Source organism: Pteropus medius, unplaced genomic scaffold (genome assembly GCF_902729225.1).
Source record: "Pteropus medius unplaced genomic scaffold, Ma_sr-lr_union100, whole genome shotgun sequence".
Classification (NCBI taxonomy): Eukaryota; Metazoa; Chordata; class Mammalia; order Chiroptera; family Pteropodidae; genus Pteropus; species Pteropus medius.
In genome coordinates, this window is record NW_024352787.1 from 30,130,620 (window position 1) to 30,147,312 (window position 16,693).

Consider the following 16,693-nt stretch of genomic DNA (forward strand, 5'->3'; position numbering starts at 1 on the left):
CCCTGCTGCCTACGAAACGAGTCACCACCCCCTCCCCCCGCCCCGGTTTCCTCACCCGTAAAATGAGGGCTGAAATGACGCCGTGCCTGCAAGTCTGTCCTGAGATTCAACTGAGTCAGTACGAGTAAACTGCTCAGCGCGGCTTCTGTGCACTGATTGATTTACGTTGTGACTGCACCACGCCGTGACGGTGCTGGCGCCGTCGACTTGTGTAAACTGTTCTGTCGTCTTTACAAACCTTTCCCGAGGAACTGATTCATACTCAGCCACGAAGCAGTGAGATGCTACACACCCTCCTGTTCCTGCGCTCATAGCTTTTAACGCATTCAAAACCACTGCCTTAAAATCAGGAAGAGTTTGCTTTTAAAATCCAGTTTTACTACTTAGTGCCTATGCGAATTCCGAGAAGTCAGTCCTTCGGGCCTCCGATTTCTAAACTGTAAAATATGGCTAATGTCGTCCTTGCAAGGAGGACAGACGTCAGAAGTAACGTGTGTGACACACAGTAAGCACCCCATAGTCACTAGGCGTTCGCCAGGCCCCGCTCTGCGCCTATTACACTGTGACGGTGGAAGCCGACGCCCAGAAGTGAGCGCCGCCCAGCCCAGGTCCACGCTGTCCCTGTCACCACCGGGACTGGGGACAGGTCTGATCCCCGGCAGGACGTCCGTGGCTCTACAACGACAGCCCTGCGGCCCCATCGGGACAAACCCGTCGGAAGGAGCCGCAATAACCTGGAGAACACTAATGTTGCTTCTTGCAGGGCTGGACCTGGCTCTCGCCACGGCCAGGGACCCCTGCCACTCGCGTGGCCCCGAGACACCTACTTTTGACGAAAGATGCTGTTGGCCTCCAGCTCGGCCTCCTCCTGCGTCCTTTCCAGCCCGCGGTCCTGGAGCCTCCGTGCCCTCTCCTCGGGGCTCACGGACAGCAGCAGGACCAGGTCGGGCTTGAGCAGGTCCCTCGGCCACTGGTAGATAGGGTGGCGGGCCGGGGGCAGGTCCTGGAGGCCGCCGCTCACCTCGGTGGCAATGGTGTAGGTGGCCGTGCTGTGCCAGTACCTGAGAAGGAAGAAGCAGCGAGGTGTACGCGGCAGCAGCAGCAAAGGCAGCGCCTGAAAATCAGCCACCGAGGGCGGCGAAACCCGGCTCGAGGGTTCTTAGCATTGCGCCGATGAAATAAAGGAAACTAAATCCTATTTCTAACACTATTTATAAAACGTGAACAATCCAATCGGTGGCCCCAGGGAGACCGCAGGGGGCGCTTCAGCTGCCCTTGCTGGGTGGCGCTGAGCCCATCCGCCTCCCTGTGGCCCGACGGTGCGCGGCTTCGTGGCGGAGATGCCACACCAGCGAGCTGCTCCGTTCGTCCGGGATGCTGTCTGGGCCAGCACCGGCAGGCCCATTCAGTCCTACCGTTTTAAACTTGAACTTGCCGCTGAAACCCTCGTATGGGGACCTCGGCCACAGCCTGCATCCTTCTCAGCCCTGCAGTGTCATGACCGGGCATGGGCATCGGGCAGGGACGGAAAGGAACCCGAACGCGGCCACGAAACGCCGTGCGAGCCCCGAGCGCAGCCGGTCCTGATTGACCGGTTGTTTTAAAAAATATTTTTGGGGAGAGAAAAAGAAAAATCACAAACACAAAAGAAAATCAAATCTGCCAGCGAGCATCGGCCTCGCCCTGGGACACGGAACCCTTTGTGACACGGAACCCTTTGTGACACGTCCCAGGCCCTCGCGCGCGGCTCCGTCCTCACACTCCTTCCTCGCCCGGGGACCCCGCAACCCCCAGGCCCCCGTCCCTGGGACGCCCACTCAGCCGAGCCCCGCACGGGCTCACCGTTCCTCCCCCGGGCGCTCCCCGCCGCTCCTTCCCGACCCTAATGAAGCCCGTCTCACTGCAGATCAGAGCTGGGGTTCGGGGGGCTTTGTCGCCCCCACCCCATGAGTCCCTCTCAGTCTGCTCCACCTGCCGACCCCCGAGGCCAGCGTGCGACGCACGGCGGGTGTGCTCTGCGTGTCGCGTGGGGCAGGGGTGAGCGAAGCGAGATGATGAGTCGGCACAGCTCGCCACGCTCTTGCCCGGTTTGTCACATTCGCATCATATTCCAATTTTACGTGACTAAATGCGAAACTCCAAACCCAGCACCACGGGCTTACGTCCTGGAGCAAATACTTCAAAACAACTACACGCCCAGTGTGGAAAAGGTGCCCACGGCCTGTGTTTCCAATTTCCTGCCTTCATCGCTTTACAATCCTACATTCTGAATCATTTTAGGCTTGAACTACTTTTCACACTGGAAGCGACGTACAGCTGTCTATGAGATAAATTCCAGTGCCATCCGAGCTATGTGTCATTTTACCTTCGGCCGCCTACTGGCTTCGTGGACGTTGGTGAGCTGTTTAAGCCACTATGGTCTCAATGTTCTCATGTGAAAAACGAAACTCATGCAAACTTTTTCTTCCACAGTTGTACAAACAGACAAATGCTTAAAAAAACTGTACCGCGCTGTCATCATAAGACATTATCCGCGTCTTACTGGACACTAAAGCCAGACCATTTTAAATTGTGATGACACCATACACTCAGCACTGCAAAGGACACCTGTCAAAATTACTTGGGAGTCGATCGAGTCTAACAGCACGCGCTTTCAAAGCCCTGGGCCATCTCCCAGCGCACGCTCTGAGCTCAGAACCCTGCCTGGAACACCCCAGGCACCACTGCCCGGCTCTTGTCACTCAGAGATCACGGCCACCTTCTCCATCAGGTGCACCTTGTCTCCCAAGTTGAATAAATCCACGTAGCATCGCGGGTTTTCTTGTCTCGGCAACTGAAATACAATTTGCCCTGGGTTTTGCACATGCTCCACGCTCGCTGAATCAGACACTCAGCTATGAACACAGAGGCTGATAATGTTCTAACATTTAAAAACCTTTATCGTAGAAAACTCACGCACAAGAATAGATTTTTAAAGATAATGAGGGTGATTAAGTTGCCAACCTTAACTACAGTCACCATCAAAAATTACTGTCTCCCTCCCATTTTCAGCCAGACAGTGGTGTTGTCTAAAATGGATTTCATTCAAATCTTTAAACATGAACAAAACCCCAGACAACAAATAACTGCTCATCTTTTCTTCTCATCTGACAAGGTGATACAGTATCTCCTTAAGAAACAAAATTGCAGACAATTCACAGACACAAAGAAGAAAAATCGGGAAGAATCCGGGCCTGTTTTTCTATGGGTGGGGCTGTCTCACTGACAGTGCTGTGGCTCATTTTAAATAATCATACCCTCTGGCCATCAATTTCAGACTGTCTCCACTATTTAGTATTCTCCATTCCCACCCAGGAAAACCACATTAGTTCAAATCAAACGCAATTTGCCAACACATTATACACAGCTTAGATAATGATGCTTTGTATTTTAACAGCAATTTGCTATTTTCAAAGCGCTTCCCTCTGCATCTACCCATGGGCTATTCATCGCAAGTCTTGGGGGTCGGCAGGGAAGGAATAATGCACACCCCCACTTAACAGATAGGAAACCAGGGGACAAAGGGGGTGTCATCTGCATGCAGAAGCTGGTGCTGCCCCAGGGCGTTTGGACATCTTAGGAAATAATGTGCCTCGTGAAGTCACACTCTGCTAGGAAAAGTTGGGGCTTTCTCCTTCTTGAAATAAAAGGACTGGAAGAAGAGATATCAAATATGGTAGACTTAGCACTTTAACTACAGGGCAAAAATATTATCCAGGCGAAGAAGTCCCACGAAAGAACGCAATTCGTCACCCTGCCCTACGATTCTTCATAACTTGCTGACTTTGAAATAACTGTCTCACCAACCCCAAAGTTAAAACTACCTGCTGGCGTGACAGTGCAGGTATACCGTTTTCCGCCAGTCATCTCCCCCGCCCCCAAACCAACGAGCACACACGTTCACTCTCTGCAGACACGCTGAGTGATCTCTCTATGGAACATTTCTGAGATATCGAAAAGTGTACAGAAAACAACAGTTCAAGCACAGGGTAGAAGTTCCGTTTCCGGACGTGGCAAACCAGCTTTTTAACTGACCAACTTATCCACCGGAAACCAGAGGAAAAGCTGGAGCGAAGGTCAAGACCTGCGACGCTAAGGCCGGTGAGGATGCGGCCGGCGAGAACGCTCGGACACCGCGGGGGAGGGCGCCGTGTGCTTCCAGCACCTCAGAAAACTCTGGGCAACACACACTAAAGCTGAACACACGTGAGCCCCATGTCCCCGCAGTGCCACCGCTGGGACTCTGCGTGACAGAGCTGCGTGCGCGCGGGCAGCCGCGTCACGTGAAAGAATGCCCACACCCATGAGGACGGGGTCCTCTGCTTGTCCTGACGCAGAGCACACTCCTTGTGCATCTGCGTTCAGTTCACGTACAGGCAGGACTCCCCTGTGCTGATGGGGTCACACGCTGGTCAAGGTGGGGGAGGACGAGTGGGGGCGGAGCGGGGGGCAGAGCGGGGTGCGGGCTCGCCGGTGAGGGCAGCCGCTACCTCCTGACATGCGTGCAGGCTGGACTCCGTTGTGTTGGCTTCTTGACATTCATCGAGGGTTACACTTATGATGGATACCCTTTTCTGAACACTTGTCCTACTTCAACCGCTTATCTTTCCCAAAATGAGTAAACTGCAGACAGAACGACGGAATGAATATTTTGCATGAATTCTACTGAACCCGCTTCTGCTGCTTGATTTTGTTCCCTTGAAACCATGGCCTCGTCATTTATGCACATTGGTGCAGTATACTAGTTATATTGCTGTTTGGTGCTCCATTCGTAAATATGCCAGAGTTTATTTACTCTTGTTTTGATGGGCCTTCGGTTTCTCAAAGTTAGCAACACTGTGAACAAAGCCGAAACAAACTCTGGCGAGTGTCTCTGGCTTTGCTACATCTTTTCACACTGCTCAGCCCCACGCCCACCAGCGCCAGACGAGCATCTTCGCCATCTCCAGCCCCGAGCACACTTTTAACTAGTTCTCACCAACCTGGTGAAAACAAACTGGGACCCCATCACAAGGGTCACTTCCCTATCGCCGTGGCACGGTGAGTAAGACTGCACGACTTACTTGCCATACCCTTTGTCCATTTTTGTGGCATTTTAAAGCTATTCTTCATGTATAGAATTTTAAAAACATAATTCAGTTTATGTCCCTTCTTCCGATGGCTCCCCACTGCGCTCAGGATCAATGCCATGCCCTCCCGTGGCTGCAGACCTCGCCGATCTGCCCGCTGCCTCTTTTCACTCATCCAGAAAGCACCCCTCGTCCACCGCTTTCATCACCCTGGCCGGTTTCTAGTTCTCGGGTATGTTGGCTTCTTTCTGTCTCTGTGCTGTTCTTCCTGGTCCCTCTCTCCGAAAGGCTTTCTGTAATTTGTAACTTCCCGTCGTCTCTCTGTCATTCAGAGCTCAGGTCGGTGGTCCCTCCTTGCCTAGGCCTCCCTCCACCATATCTAGTGGGGGTTCACCATTCCCCTCACACGGTCTTGATTTAGCCTCTCCACAGTAAGCGTTCTCTGACCTGATCCGATGTATTTACGGCTTCACTTATCGCCTGCCCCTTCGACGGCATGTCTGCTCCATGAAAGCAGAACAGTGACTAGCTCGTTTGCCATCGAATTCCTTAAACTGGGAACAGTCTTTGGCATACAGCAGGTGCCCAATAAATGTCCGTTGACTAAGCCAACAAACAAATGAACCACTGAAAGCATTGATTTGTGAAGCACAGAGTTTGGTGAATAACCCCAATATGCTATTTCTAGCTCAGTCACTTTGGCAAGTTCCTTAGTAGACTTAAGTCATCATAAGTCTATGTCACAGACCTATGTCATCAGTAAATTGGGAATAACATTTAACATCCATCCAGGCAAGTCATTGTTCCAGGTATTAGTATAATATATTTAAAGTTCTTAGCGAAACACTAGGCAGTCGTGTAGGTAACTAATGAAGGAACACATTATTCCCATTAACACGTTTCACTTAATAAACATAGTTGTACACTTGCACATATCTGTATATATACGCACACACTTATACGTCATGAAGAAAATGCCAAAGCCATCTTCATACCCACCTGTCCACAATCACAGGAGATTTGGTGGATTCTTTAGCTATTTCAGAAGCCACGATGTAATTGCCCAGAGAGTAAAAGGCTCTCCTAACGATAGTTGGTTCGTCATCGAAGAGTTTCCTCCACTGGCTGATGCAAGCGGGTGGGGACTTTAAGAGGACAGCCTTGAGGGACTCTGCAACCGACTGAGTCACTGTGGTCTTACCTGCAGGTCACAGAGAAAATACAGCACCTCCTCACCCCTGCCACCATACCACTCCCAACTGCTAATATTAACTCAGAATGAGCAATGACATTCTCTCGACCTGTAAATCAAAGGAGTCGATTAAATAATGTGATTCTCTACATACATGTAAGATCCTTGGAAACTTTGGGTTCTCTGGTATTAGAACACTTGGGGGAAAAGCACACATCTTGTTGACACATCAATGGTAAACTTCGATGCGGAGGCCCCGTTATCAGCTCTGCCTCGCTCCATGTGACACTCTTCAGCTGACATGGAAAGGAGCCACGGGATGCTTGTCCCCGAGACGGACCTTGCCCTTGGGCGTCTCCTGCTGCCCCTCGGCCACCCTCCTCCTGCTTCCGTGTCTGGGGCTAAGTGCAGGTGCATCCACCAACTTTGACATCTATTTGGCAGCTCTCGAGGCATCTTCCCTCCACTTCCTACTTCTTCCGCCTTTTACTCCCCAGCGGGCCTCTGCGGTCCTGGGCCACCCCACTGGCTCGAGTCTCATGCCTTCGCCCATGCTGCTTCTCGTGCCTGCCTGTCCGGAGGACCTCGCCCTTGTTCCTCACCTAAGCTGCTGCCATGGGGCCTGAAAACACAAGCCAGGTGTCAACCCTTCCAAGCTCTCCCTGACCAGGACCCCGGCCCCTTGTCTCCCACGCCGAGGCTGCATCCAGAGCCTTCTGGGGTTCGGCTGAGGCTCGGTACCCGCATCTCTTCAGTGGCCTCACACAGAAGGGCTTATGCGTCTCTGTGTCCCAGGCCTGCCCAGCTCCGGGCCAGCACACACTGACGGCTTACGATCTGAACTCTGTACAAAGTTCTGTCATGACCTGTCTATTTCTTCACCTGACCTCTTAACTCACTGCTGTAACCAAAAGGTAATATGCTCTTACCAGTGGCATCCAGTCCTTCGATGACAATCACCGGGAACTTTCCTTTCTGGGCCTGTTCGGGGCACTGGTCGACCAGGTCAAGCACAGCTCGGGCTTCGGGAATGAAGGGCGTACACTGTAAAACAGCGTCCAGGCATCAGCAGTGAGGCACCCAAGCTGTGCGGCAGCCGCATCTAATCGCTGAGAGCAAGCTCGTCTAACGCGAACACGTTATGTTTGGCACCACGCCCAAACTCAAAGTATTTTGAACCTGATAAGGCCTGGGTTGCTAATTTATGCTGTGTGGCTGCAGCTCAAAGAGGCAGTAATCGTCAGGATCCCCCGGCCTGCAGCCTTACTGACCCGCTCCCCGCTAAGGAGGAAGGACAGGAATGACATGCAATTGCAGAGCGCGTGACACAGCATCGTGGAACCACGGGGCCGGCCTGGAACAGTGTGTCGAGTGTGGGAAGTCAGCGACACGGCAGGCCCCACAGACGGCAGCCAGCGTCACCTTCCCTCAGTGCTCAGAGGCAGAGAGCGCGGAGGCTGCCGTCACGGACGGAGCAGAGCGGGGTGTTTCGGGGGGTCTCGAAGTTCTCGCTGTCACCTCACTGCACAGCCCAGGCACCTCAGCCGGGAGGCCGGAGCCTGGTTCACGTGCTTCGCTCTGAGCTGGCGATATTCTAAGTGCTTACGGCGTTAACGTGGCCAGTCGCCATCGTGACGCTGAGGGGGATGCCCACCTACCGTTAAGGAAGCTGACACAAAGCACGCTTAAGAAACTTGCTGAAGGTGATGCGGTAATAAACGCCAGAGTGTGGATTTGCAGCCCAAGCTGCTGGCTGGCTGGCCCTGCACGATTCCGGTCCCCAAAATTCTCCCATAGGCTTGAAAGTTAACCTAGGACCCATGTGCAGCCCCTGGAGGCCACCTCTGGACACCCCCGCCCTGCCTGGAGAGTCCCAGCTCCCCATTCCCAGCACCTGCTATGTATCAGGTGTCCCCTTGACCTTCACAACACTTACAGGTACTTCACATATGAAAGGGGGAAAACCAAACAGCTTGGCGGAGTGACTCAGGTCTGTGGCCCAGCAGGTAGCCCTGCGTGGCTAAGCTCCTTAAACCTCCAAGCTCACTCCCTTGCCAGCCCCAAGCCCCAGGAATGGCGGGATCACTTCCGACCTGGCATCCCCACCCCCCCACACACACCGTACCCAGAGGCCCCTTGCCTCCGGGGTCACCTGCGGCACGCATTCACAGCAGCCACCGCACTGCTGGGCGCGAGGGTATCAGTGTCCCGCGTCAGGATGGAAGGTCCGGGCCGCAGGACCTCGGAAAGGGCCAGGGAGCGCAGACAGCCTGGCAGCCCCCGCCCCGTCCCCGGGGCTCTGACCCTTCCTGGGGCAGGGTGTCTGTCCACCCTGTGTGCTGGGGAGCGACGGAGCTCTTACCGCCTCCAGGACCGCACGGGCGGCTTCGCGGTCGGGGAAGACCCCAGAGCCGGGCAGGTCGGGCACCACGGGGTGCAGCGCGGGCTCCGGGGCGCGCACGACGGGCTCGGGGCCCACCTGCCGCCAGCCCCGGCCGTCCTGCAGCTCCCACAGGAAGTGCCACAGCTCGTGGCGTGGGCTCCCCACGAACTCGCCCAGGCGCGGGCGCGGCGCCTCCACGTGCGAGTCCAGCAGCGCGAGCAGCGCGCGCCGGGTGTCGGGGCTGTCGCCGGGGTCGCGGAGCAGGACGCCGCGGTGCACGCCGTCCGGCCCGCCGCCCGGGCAGTAGCACAGCAGCCGGTGCAGCTGGCAGCCCCGGAGAGGCCCGGCGCGCAGCTGGCGCAGCAGACGCTGGTGCAGGCGGGCGGCGCGCACCCGGGCCGCGCAGTCCCCGCCCGGCGCCACCGGCACGAACAGCGAGAAGCTGCGGCCCGGGGCGCCCAGCAGCGCCGCGGCGCCGGGGTCGGGGCGCGCGTCCGCGGCGCCGGCGCCCACGGCCAAGTGCGCCAGGGTGCAGCCCGGGAGCTCCAGCGCCAGGCAGCGCGGCGGCGCCATGGCCCGAGCTCCGGCCCCGCGCCGCGGTCCCGAGAAGCGCGCGAGCAGCGGCGGGGCGCGCGGGAGGCTGGCGAAGGCCATGGGCGCCGCCGGGTCCCGCCCCGCCGCGCCCGCCAGCGACAGCGGGGCGCGGTCTGCAGGCGCCGCGGGAAACGAAAGCGAGGCGGGCCTGGCGTGGGCGCTCTGCCCCTCCCCTCCCCCTCTCCTTCCTCCTCCCCTCTCCTTCCCCCTCCCTCCTCTACCCCTCCCCCTCCCCCTCCCCTCTCCTCCCCTTCTCCCCTCCTTCCCCTTCTCCCTCCTTCCCCCTCCCCCTCTCCGCGAGGCCCGCCCCGGAAACAGGCGGCGGGGAGGGGCCGCCTGCAGGTGCGCGTGACGGGCCCCCTGGCGCCGGCCGAGAGCTGCTGTTCCCCGCGGGCCCGCAGTCAGGCTCGCATGGGCCGGTGGCGCGGGGTCCCCGAAGGGGCAGCTGGCCCCCCGCCCCGGTGTGAATCCGTCTTTGCTGGCTCTGCAGACTCCATATCCCCAACTGTCCCGGCCTCACCCCTTCTCTCCGAGCTCCGACCATCCATTCGCCCGCCAATAGCCCCCTCCGCTTTCCACGTACAGCCTCTCCTTTCCCCACTCTGCTCTTCTCCCTGCAGGTACCCCCTTCCTCCTGCTGACTCCCCAGCTGGCAGGGCACCAGATATGCACCCCCAAATTCTTCCGTAAGCTCCAACCCCGAGCTCTGGTCCGGTCACAGTGGCCCAGGGCCGTCTAGCGTGCTTTACTGGCCCAACGTCCAGCGACAGCAGCTTCACCACCTTTGTGATAGTATTTACGTTATTTTCTCGATATTTTGTTTTGTTTTTACTCATTAATTGATATCTTTAAAAGTGATTGTCAAGCAAGCCAAGAAGGAAAAATTCATGGAGAAAAATCTTAAAATTTTAGAATTGAAAGATGGAAAACATCAGATGAACTGAAAGCAAATAAACCATATTTTAATCAATTTGTATGTATTGTGGGGTCATGTTTAATTCTGAAATTTAAAAAAAAAAACTTTTTTTGGAATAAGGAAAAGTTTGTTCATCCAAGACACAAACTTGAGACAATGAGCTCTAATGCTTCTCAGCTCTATCTTAAGAGCACCTCAAATTAAAGCTTCTTTTTTTTTTTTTTTTTTTTTTAAGGTCAGAGGAAGGGAGGAGGGACTCAGCAAGAGTCGCCTGAGGACTATAGACAGCCAGGTCCCCGAAAGGGTCCAAGGAGGGATGAAATCTCTTTGTTTCGAGTCAGTTCCACACATTGCCCCCAGCTGACCTGAGCCTGGTCCTGAGGCAGCAGCAAGTCTTTGACCAAAACCGTGGTTGTGTGCATATTTCCCCACCTCTTCAGGGGAGGCGCCCTCTGACAAGGGGCTGGTTTTGCGAAATACTCAAGCCCCAAGCAGAATTCCTCCCCCAGTCAGACTATCTATAGCAAGAACTATTAGCCTTACAGCTATGGGAGAAACTCAGGCTTGAATTTATGATAGAGTCAGAGAGAGAGAGAGAGGACGAGAGAGGGGGTCGGGAGAGAGAAGGGGAGAGTAAGAGAGAGGGTTCGCTCATTTCACTCCGTTACAAGTCTCCCCTTTTTTGGTCATCCCTCAATCTCGAGGGCAGTCAGGCTACTGCATCCAGGTTTGCTCCAGAGGGAGGATTAGCTTGTAAAACAGAGTCAGACTTGTCTTCGCATCATGCCCCTTTAATCCAGCTCCGACACCTTCTCACGCCCACCTCTTCCGAGATGGTCCCTGAGCCTTACAGGTGACATTCTGGGTGCTCGGTTTACAAGCAGAGCAGCAGCAACGTTAGAAGAAGCAGCAGGCCAGGAGACCTATACCCTAATATGGGACAAGGAATAAAAAATAATGAAGGTGGGCAGTGACGATCTGACAGACTCTCCTGGTCCGGAGTCCGAAGTTCTCTGATAATCTCATTATGTACTTAGGCAAACTCTCTACGTGGCTCACACAGCATCAGTCACTGAGACTGTCCAAGCATGAGATGTTTCTCATGTGACAATTTCTCTGAAGTTTATATCCTGTATCTAGCTGCAGTCTGCAATTGCAAGGCTCAGGCTCAGAAGAAAAAAAAACAGTTTTTTAGTTCTAATAATTTCAAGGCAAAGGATGGGCTAGGCGGGGGTGGGGAGGGCAGGAATAACACTAGTTCAGAGGGTTGCACAGCCAAGCACTTTCACTAGAAAAATTCAGGATCCAGTCCAGGCCACAGGTGAAAAATAAAGCTTTAAGGACACCTCAATCTAATATTCACAATTGTGCGTTATGGTTTCTACTGAAACACTTTTCTTTCTAAAATCACTCCTTTTTTTTTTTTTTTTTTTTTAGCAAAGATAGCCAAATTAAGACTCATTCATTGTATAAGTCTAGTTCAATAACTTTGGCCTGTTATTTGCATAAGTACAGCAAGAGTAGCAATTGCTCATAGAGGCTCCTTTAAATCTGCTTCTCTGGAATTTCAAAAGGAATTCCACTTCAGTTAGCTTCTCGGGGCTAAGAAGCCAAGCCACATCCCTGCCATTGGTCTTCAGGAGCAATACCTACAGATCTGGGTGAATTCTTCAGGTTCTTGAGGTCTCCAAAAATGTCCTGAGGTTCTTTTGCCATCTCCCAGGAAAGCAACCTTCGTTCCTTACCTGGCTTACCTGGAGCGACTGCTGTGAACCACGTAGGCAAGGTACTAGACTGTTTTTCCAAGGGGCTTTTATTGGCTTCCAAAGTCAGTCTTAATTTCTTAAAGCTTTCTGGTGGCATCCAGAGTCTGCGCATGTCTCTTCCACACATGGCATTCAGTCAAAACCTTATCAAGAGTTTCCAATTGTGTCCTATTTTGAAGAGAACAGATTCCTATGGAATTTATGCAAGTGACCTTATTGCTGTGAAAATAATAATACTCATTCAGAGTCTCCAAATTTCTGGAGGGATCAGATAGGGAGAAAAATATAAATGTTTTAATACCACTTAGAAAAGTATAATTTACCAAACTACCCTGAGAGAGAGAGAAAAAAAAAAAGAAACAAGTTAATCCAGTTATTCCTTACATGTCTACAAGTCGTCATCCAGTTTAAAGTCATGATCCAAAAAATTCACTCTCAGAAACATGTCTCCTAAGCCAGAGTCCTCTCCACAGATCTTTCTCGAGATGAGACACTTGCAAAAGTGTCAGCGTAAAGTCAAGGACCACCTAAATGCTAAGGCTCAAAGTGACACGGTTACAGATCTGACTATAATGTAATTGACAAAGGATTTTACTTCCCTGTGACATGTAACACTATAACGTAACAATTAAAATTACAAATGAAAATATATCATGGCTTCGTAGATGGACTGTTGGAGATTTTTATGCTTCTTGACAAACACAAGCTAGTGTAGATACGTGGGTGACGTATGGTGAACAGGCAAAGAGCAATTCTGAGGTGAAGAGGATTTTGCCCTTCGCAAACAGAATCATTTTCATTCTCCCTGAGCGAGTTGACTGTGGGACACTTGCGCGCCGAGATGTCTTCGTGCGTAAAGCTCATACGAAAACAAAAAAGGAACGAACTGTTCTTAAGTGAGCTTTCTCTCTGCCCTTGCGCCAAACTCCCTCCTCCAAGGAGACCGAAAATTAGTGACGCTGCAGTATCTGAGCTCAGTCAGTGTTAAAACAGGTATCGAAGATCCGGTATCTGCTTTCAGAAAGGAAAGAAACACCTCTATGGTATTTTTGAGCTCCAATTTCAAATTTCCAAGACAGAGGATCTCATGGGCCCGACTTGGGTGGATGTTTAGCTTAAATAAATTTGCCCATGATTTCAAGAGAGGGACAAGCCGGGAGCTGGAAAAACACTTCAAAGAGGTCTTTGAATGAATGAATGAATGATGCAGCTTTATTCACCTAAAAAGCTATAGTCTTCAGCACTTACGCTATCAAATAGAAAAAAAATGAAACTGTTCTAGCCATTCTGTTCATAAAAAAGCAGAGAGAATTCACAAGCATAAATGTGGTGATTAATAAAAAATAAAATGAAAAATAACATTTATTTGGAAAGAGATTGGGTTTTGAACACCTATGTAGATATATGTGCTTCTGCGTAGGCCGGATGGATGAAAAGAATGAAAACGAGATCAGCGTGACAGGATACGGGAGAGGAGGGAACCACAGACGAAACAGGCCGCCGAAAAGACAGAAAGTACTGCCTGTGATTTCACATTAATAAACCCAAGTGTCACAAGATGAGCGGTGAACTGGGGGCCTCTCAGGTGGTTTGACGTGTGCTCATTGCCGCTGTTCTCGCTCTGCACCTCGTACCTGAAATAAGTCCTACCTGTAAGTGTAACCGGCTCCTGAGTCTTACGAGTCCTTTTAGCCAATCAGCCAACAGGAGGGGCGTCTTGAGACCACCGAAACACAACCCAGCATGCGCGCGCACACACACACACCCACACACACACACACCTCTGTAAATTAGTGAAATTACGCTCGCTAAATGAATTAAATGACAAGCAGTAAATAAGTGAACAGCAGAGCCAAAGAGTTAGGGAAGGTGTTTGCAATACCTAAAACCAAGAAAGTGCATGACATACAAGGAATTCCTATAAATCAACGATAAAAATGCAGAAAACCCAACACAAAAATGGGTAAGAGATTTGAACAGGCACTTCACGAAAGAGAATATCTAAATGGCTGATAACTGGAACCGGAAATGAAAACCCCAAGGAGATACAGACTGTAGACCCACCGGGACAGCTAACAGCGAAGGCGACACGGAAGCGTGCAGTGACGACACCCAGCGAGCGGGAGCCGTCGAGCAGCCGGGCGGCTTATTTTTCTGGTAGGAGTGGGATCTGGTTCGAGCACCCGAAAAACTCCGCGGGATACGTGCGTGTGAGGGGAACACGTCTACCTCTCCCTTACGAACCAGAATGCCACTCCTGGGCGTATACCCCACATGAATGCATACGGGTTTTGACCAAAGGACACGTACAAGGAAGGTCATAGCAACGTCTCAGGAAAACGTTCCAAAGGCTCGCCATAATAGAAGATTAAATGAGATGTGACATAGTCCAACTATGGAATCCTAGATAAGCATGAAAATGAACAAGCTACTGCTAGACTCAACACAAAGGATAAGCCTACAACTACTGAGCGAAGAAAGCTAGACAGAAAAGACCTCACGCCGTGTGATTCCGTCTGTACAAATCTCCAAACCAGGCACCCCTGGAGTGTGTTGTAGAAAACAGCACAGGGCGATTCTGGGGCACGGGTAAGGGTTTAGGGCCTGGGAGGAGGTTTTGGAGACTTCGTGGTTTTGGTAAGGTTTTATTTTTCTGTCAAGATGGTCATTTACATACATGTGTTCATTCTGTCAAAACTTTGCCATACTGTCCATTTATGAATTAATGCAATTTTCTTTATGTACAATGTGCTTCAATGAAAGATTCACCGAAGAGATAATACGATGGTTGCAAGTGACTGAATCGATTCCACAATCTGCTAACGCATTGCAGCCAATGTTTGCTGTTGCTGCAGGGGACAGTCCGCGCTGGGGACCGCAGAGTGTGTTACGGATGTGCACGTGTGTAGAGGATAAAAGTCCCCAGGCTTAAAAAAAAAAAAAAAAATATGATGGTGACCCTTGGGTGTTAACCCAGCTGTGTTTGGACGTCTTCAGAGATAGCCAACTTTGAGGAGGGCAGGGCTGCCTCAGCCTCCCTCCAGCACGTCCGTCCTGAGCAGAAATGCCTCCTTGGCCTTTACAAGCCATGGCTTTGAGGAAGAAGGTCTCCTACTCACTCGTAGATGGGTGGAGAAAGACAAGTCAAGAAGAAATATGCACATGCCAATAGAATATCGTAATGACTGTTGACTTCTGTGAGCTCTTTGTCAGAACAAACTTTGACTTATTTATTTTATTTACATTTTTGTCATACGTGTTAATATTTTATCTGATACATACGAAGCTCCCAATGAACACTTGTCGAAGGAAAGAAGAAAAGAAGGAAGGAAAGGAAGAATGCCTGAATGAACGAATGAATGAGGGAATGAATGAATGAACAAATGAATGAATGAAAGAGACTGGATGGAATCGGCTGAGGAAGTAATCGTAAAGTAACATGATGATAATGATCAATTATCAAGCAGTAACGCAAGTGCTTAAATCCCAGTTCGAACTTACATCCTGTGTGACGTAAGTTTTTCCAGGTGTAAAATAAGTTAGTGCTTGCAAAGTACAGCACAGTGCCTGGCACACAGTGCAACCTGTCTGTAGATATTTCTACTTTCTTTTGTCCGGTAGTACGCTCAGCGCTTAGTACACATTGTGTCATTTAATCCTTAAAACATCCTGTGTGAGGTAGACACTAATACTCACACTTGCCAGAGGTGTTGACAAGATCAGGCAGGTAAATAAATTCACCCCCGATTAACTATCATCGGCTCACCTAGGATTCAAACCTTAAAATCGTTTAGCTTCGAAAGCCTGCAAGTGTCCCACGTGATATTTGCTTGGAAGTGTCAACTGACTTAGTTTTCATTTTCTTCATGTGCACGTGATCTAGCAAAAACGGTGTTTGTTATTTGAACCAGACCGTGATGAGAGTTCCAAACCTTTCCGGTTGAGGAGATTGCCCTGAATCACAGACACCCTGGCATAACAGGAAGCCGTCAGGCACCCAGTGGCTGTCTGCTTGCAGTCTGCTTTCTGTTTCCCTCCTGAGTAAAACACGGTCCTCTGTGTGCCCACGTGAGTGGACTAGAACGACAATGGCCGCTAGCCCTAACGTGTTTACTTACACTGTTCCTGGAATGCCTCCAAGTGAGTCACGTCACTTAGGAAACTCCATGCGCTAATAGTGAGGTGTGAGATCCCGGGAAATGAAACTGGTCCACAGGCACACAGCCCGTCAGAGAGGAGCTCGGCTCGTGGCCCAGAAGCGTGGCCTCCGCGGCTGCTGCAGCTCCCCGTAAGTCTCCCGGAAACAGAAGACCACAGCCTCGAACACAGACCCGCTTAAACAGGGCTGAAAGAAAGAAAACGCCAGCATGAAATTCAGCGATGCTGTCTAAGAAAACTGTAAAAATAAAGAGCAAGCCACAGCAGTTCTTGCCAATTAAGAAGCATCTGGTTTTCCTATCGCTTCTTGCAAATAGTATAGAAACGCATAGAAATGCAGGAGAACATAAATGTCTCAATTTTAACACTGAAAATGCATCACTCAAGGATTAAGGCATACATGCCACTCTGTGCCTGCGTGACGGTCACCTGAGAGGGGTCTCTGAGGCTAAGGGAGCCTGCTGTCATCCTCTGCGAGTAGGTCATTCTTTTCACTATTTGGCTCTCCTAGTGAGCTGTCACTGAGTGTACACAATGTGAAGGGCGATAGGGTAGAAGCTCCTCCACGATGTGTCA

General features: G+C 51.5%; 1 protein-coding gene and 1 long non-coding RNA gene across 3 annotated transcripts in view; both read right to left on the minus strand.

Moving 5' to 3' along the window:
- CMPK2 (cytidine/uridine monophosphate kinase 2) overlaps positions 1–9,352 on the minus strand; it is an 11,365-nt gene extending 2,013 nt beyond the window's left edge. The window contains exons 1-4 of one of the 2 annotated variants that reach the window (XM_039849019.1): positions 8,663–9,352; positions 7,230–7,344; positions 6,108–6,309; positions 828–1,061 (exon numbers count right to left, since the gene is read on the minus strand). In XM_039849019.1, the coding sequence (XP_039704953.1) occupies positions 828–1,061; positions 6,108–6,309; positions 7,230–7,344; positions 8,663–9,337 (1,226 nt within the window). In that variant the 5' untranslated portion in view covers positions 9,338–9,352. The remainder of the gene's footprint in view (positions 1–827; positions 1,062–6,107; positions 6,310–7,229; positions 7,345–8,662) is intronic. The other variant, XM_039849020.1, reaches the window with a different exon arrangement.
- Positions 9,353–10,434: 1,082 nt separating this feature from the next.
- Positions 10,435–16,628, minus strand: LOC120591549 (uncharacterized). Its single transcript, XR_005649912.1, has 4 exons — positions 16,547–16,628; positions 16,078–16,304; positions 11,948–12,127; positions 10,435–11,354 (listed from the first exon to the last, which is right to left on the minus strand). It is a non-coding gene; the product is annotated as an uncharacterized LOC120591549 (long non-coding RNA).
- Positions 16,629–16,693: the final 65 nt, after the last annotated feature.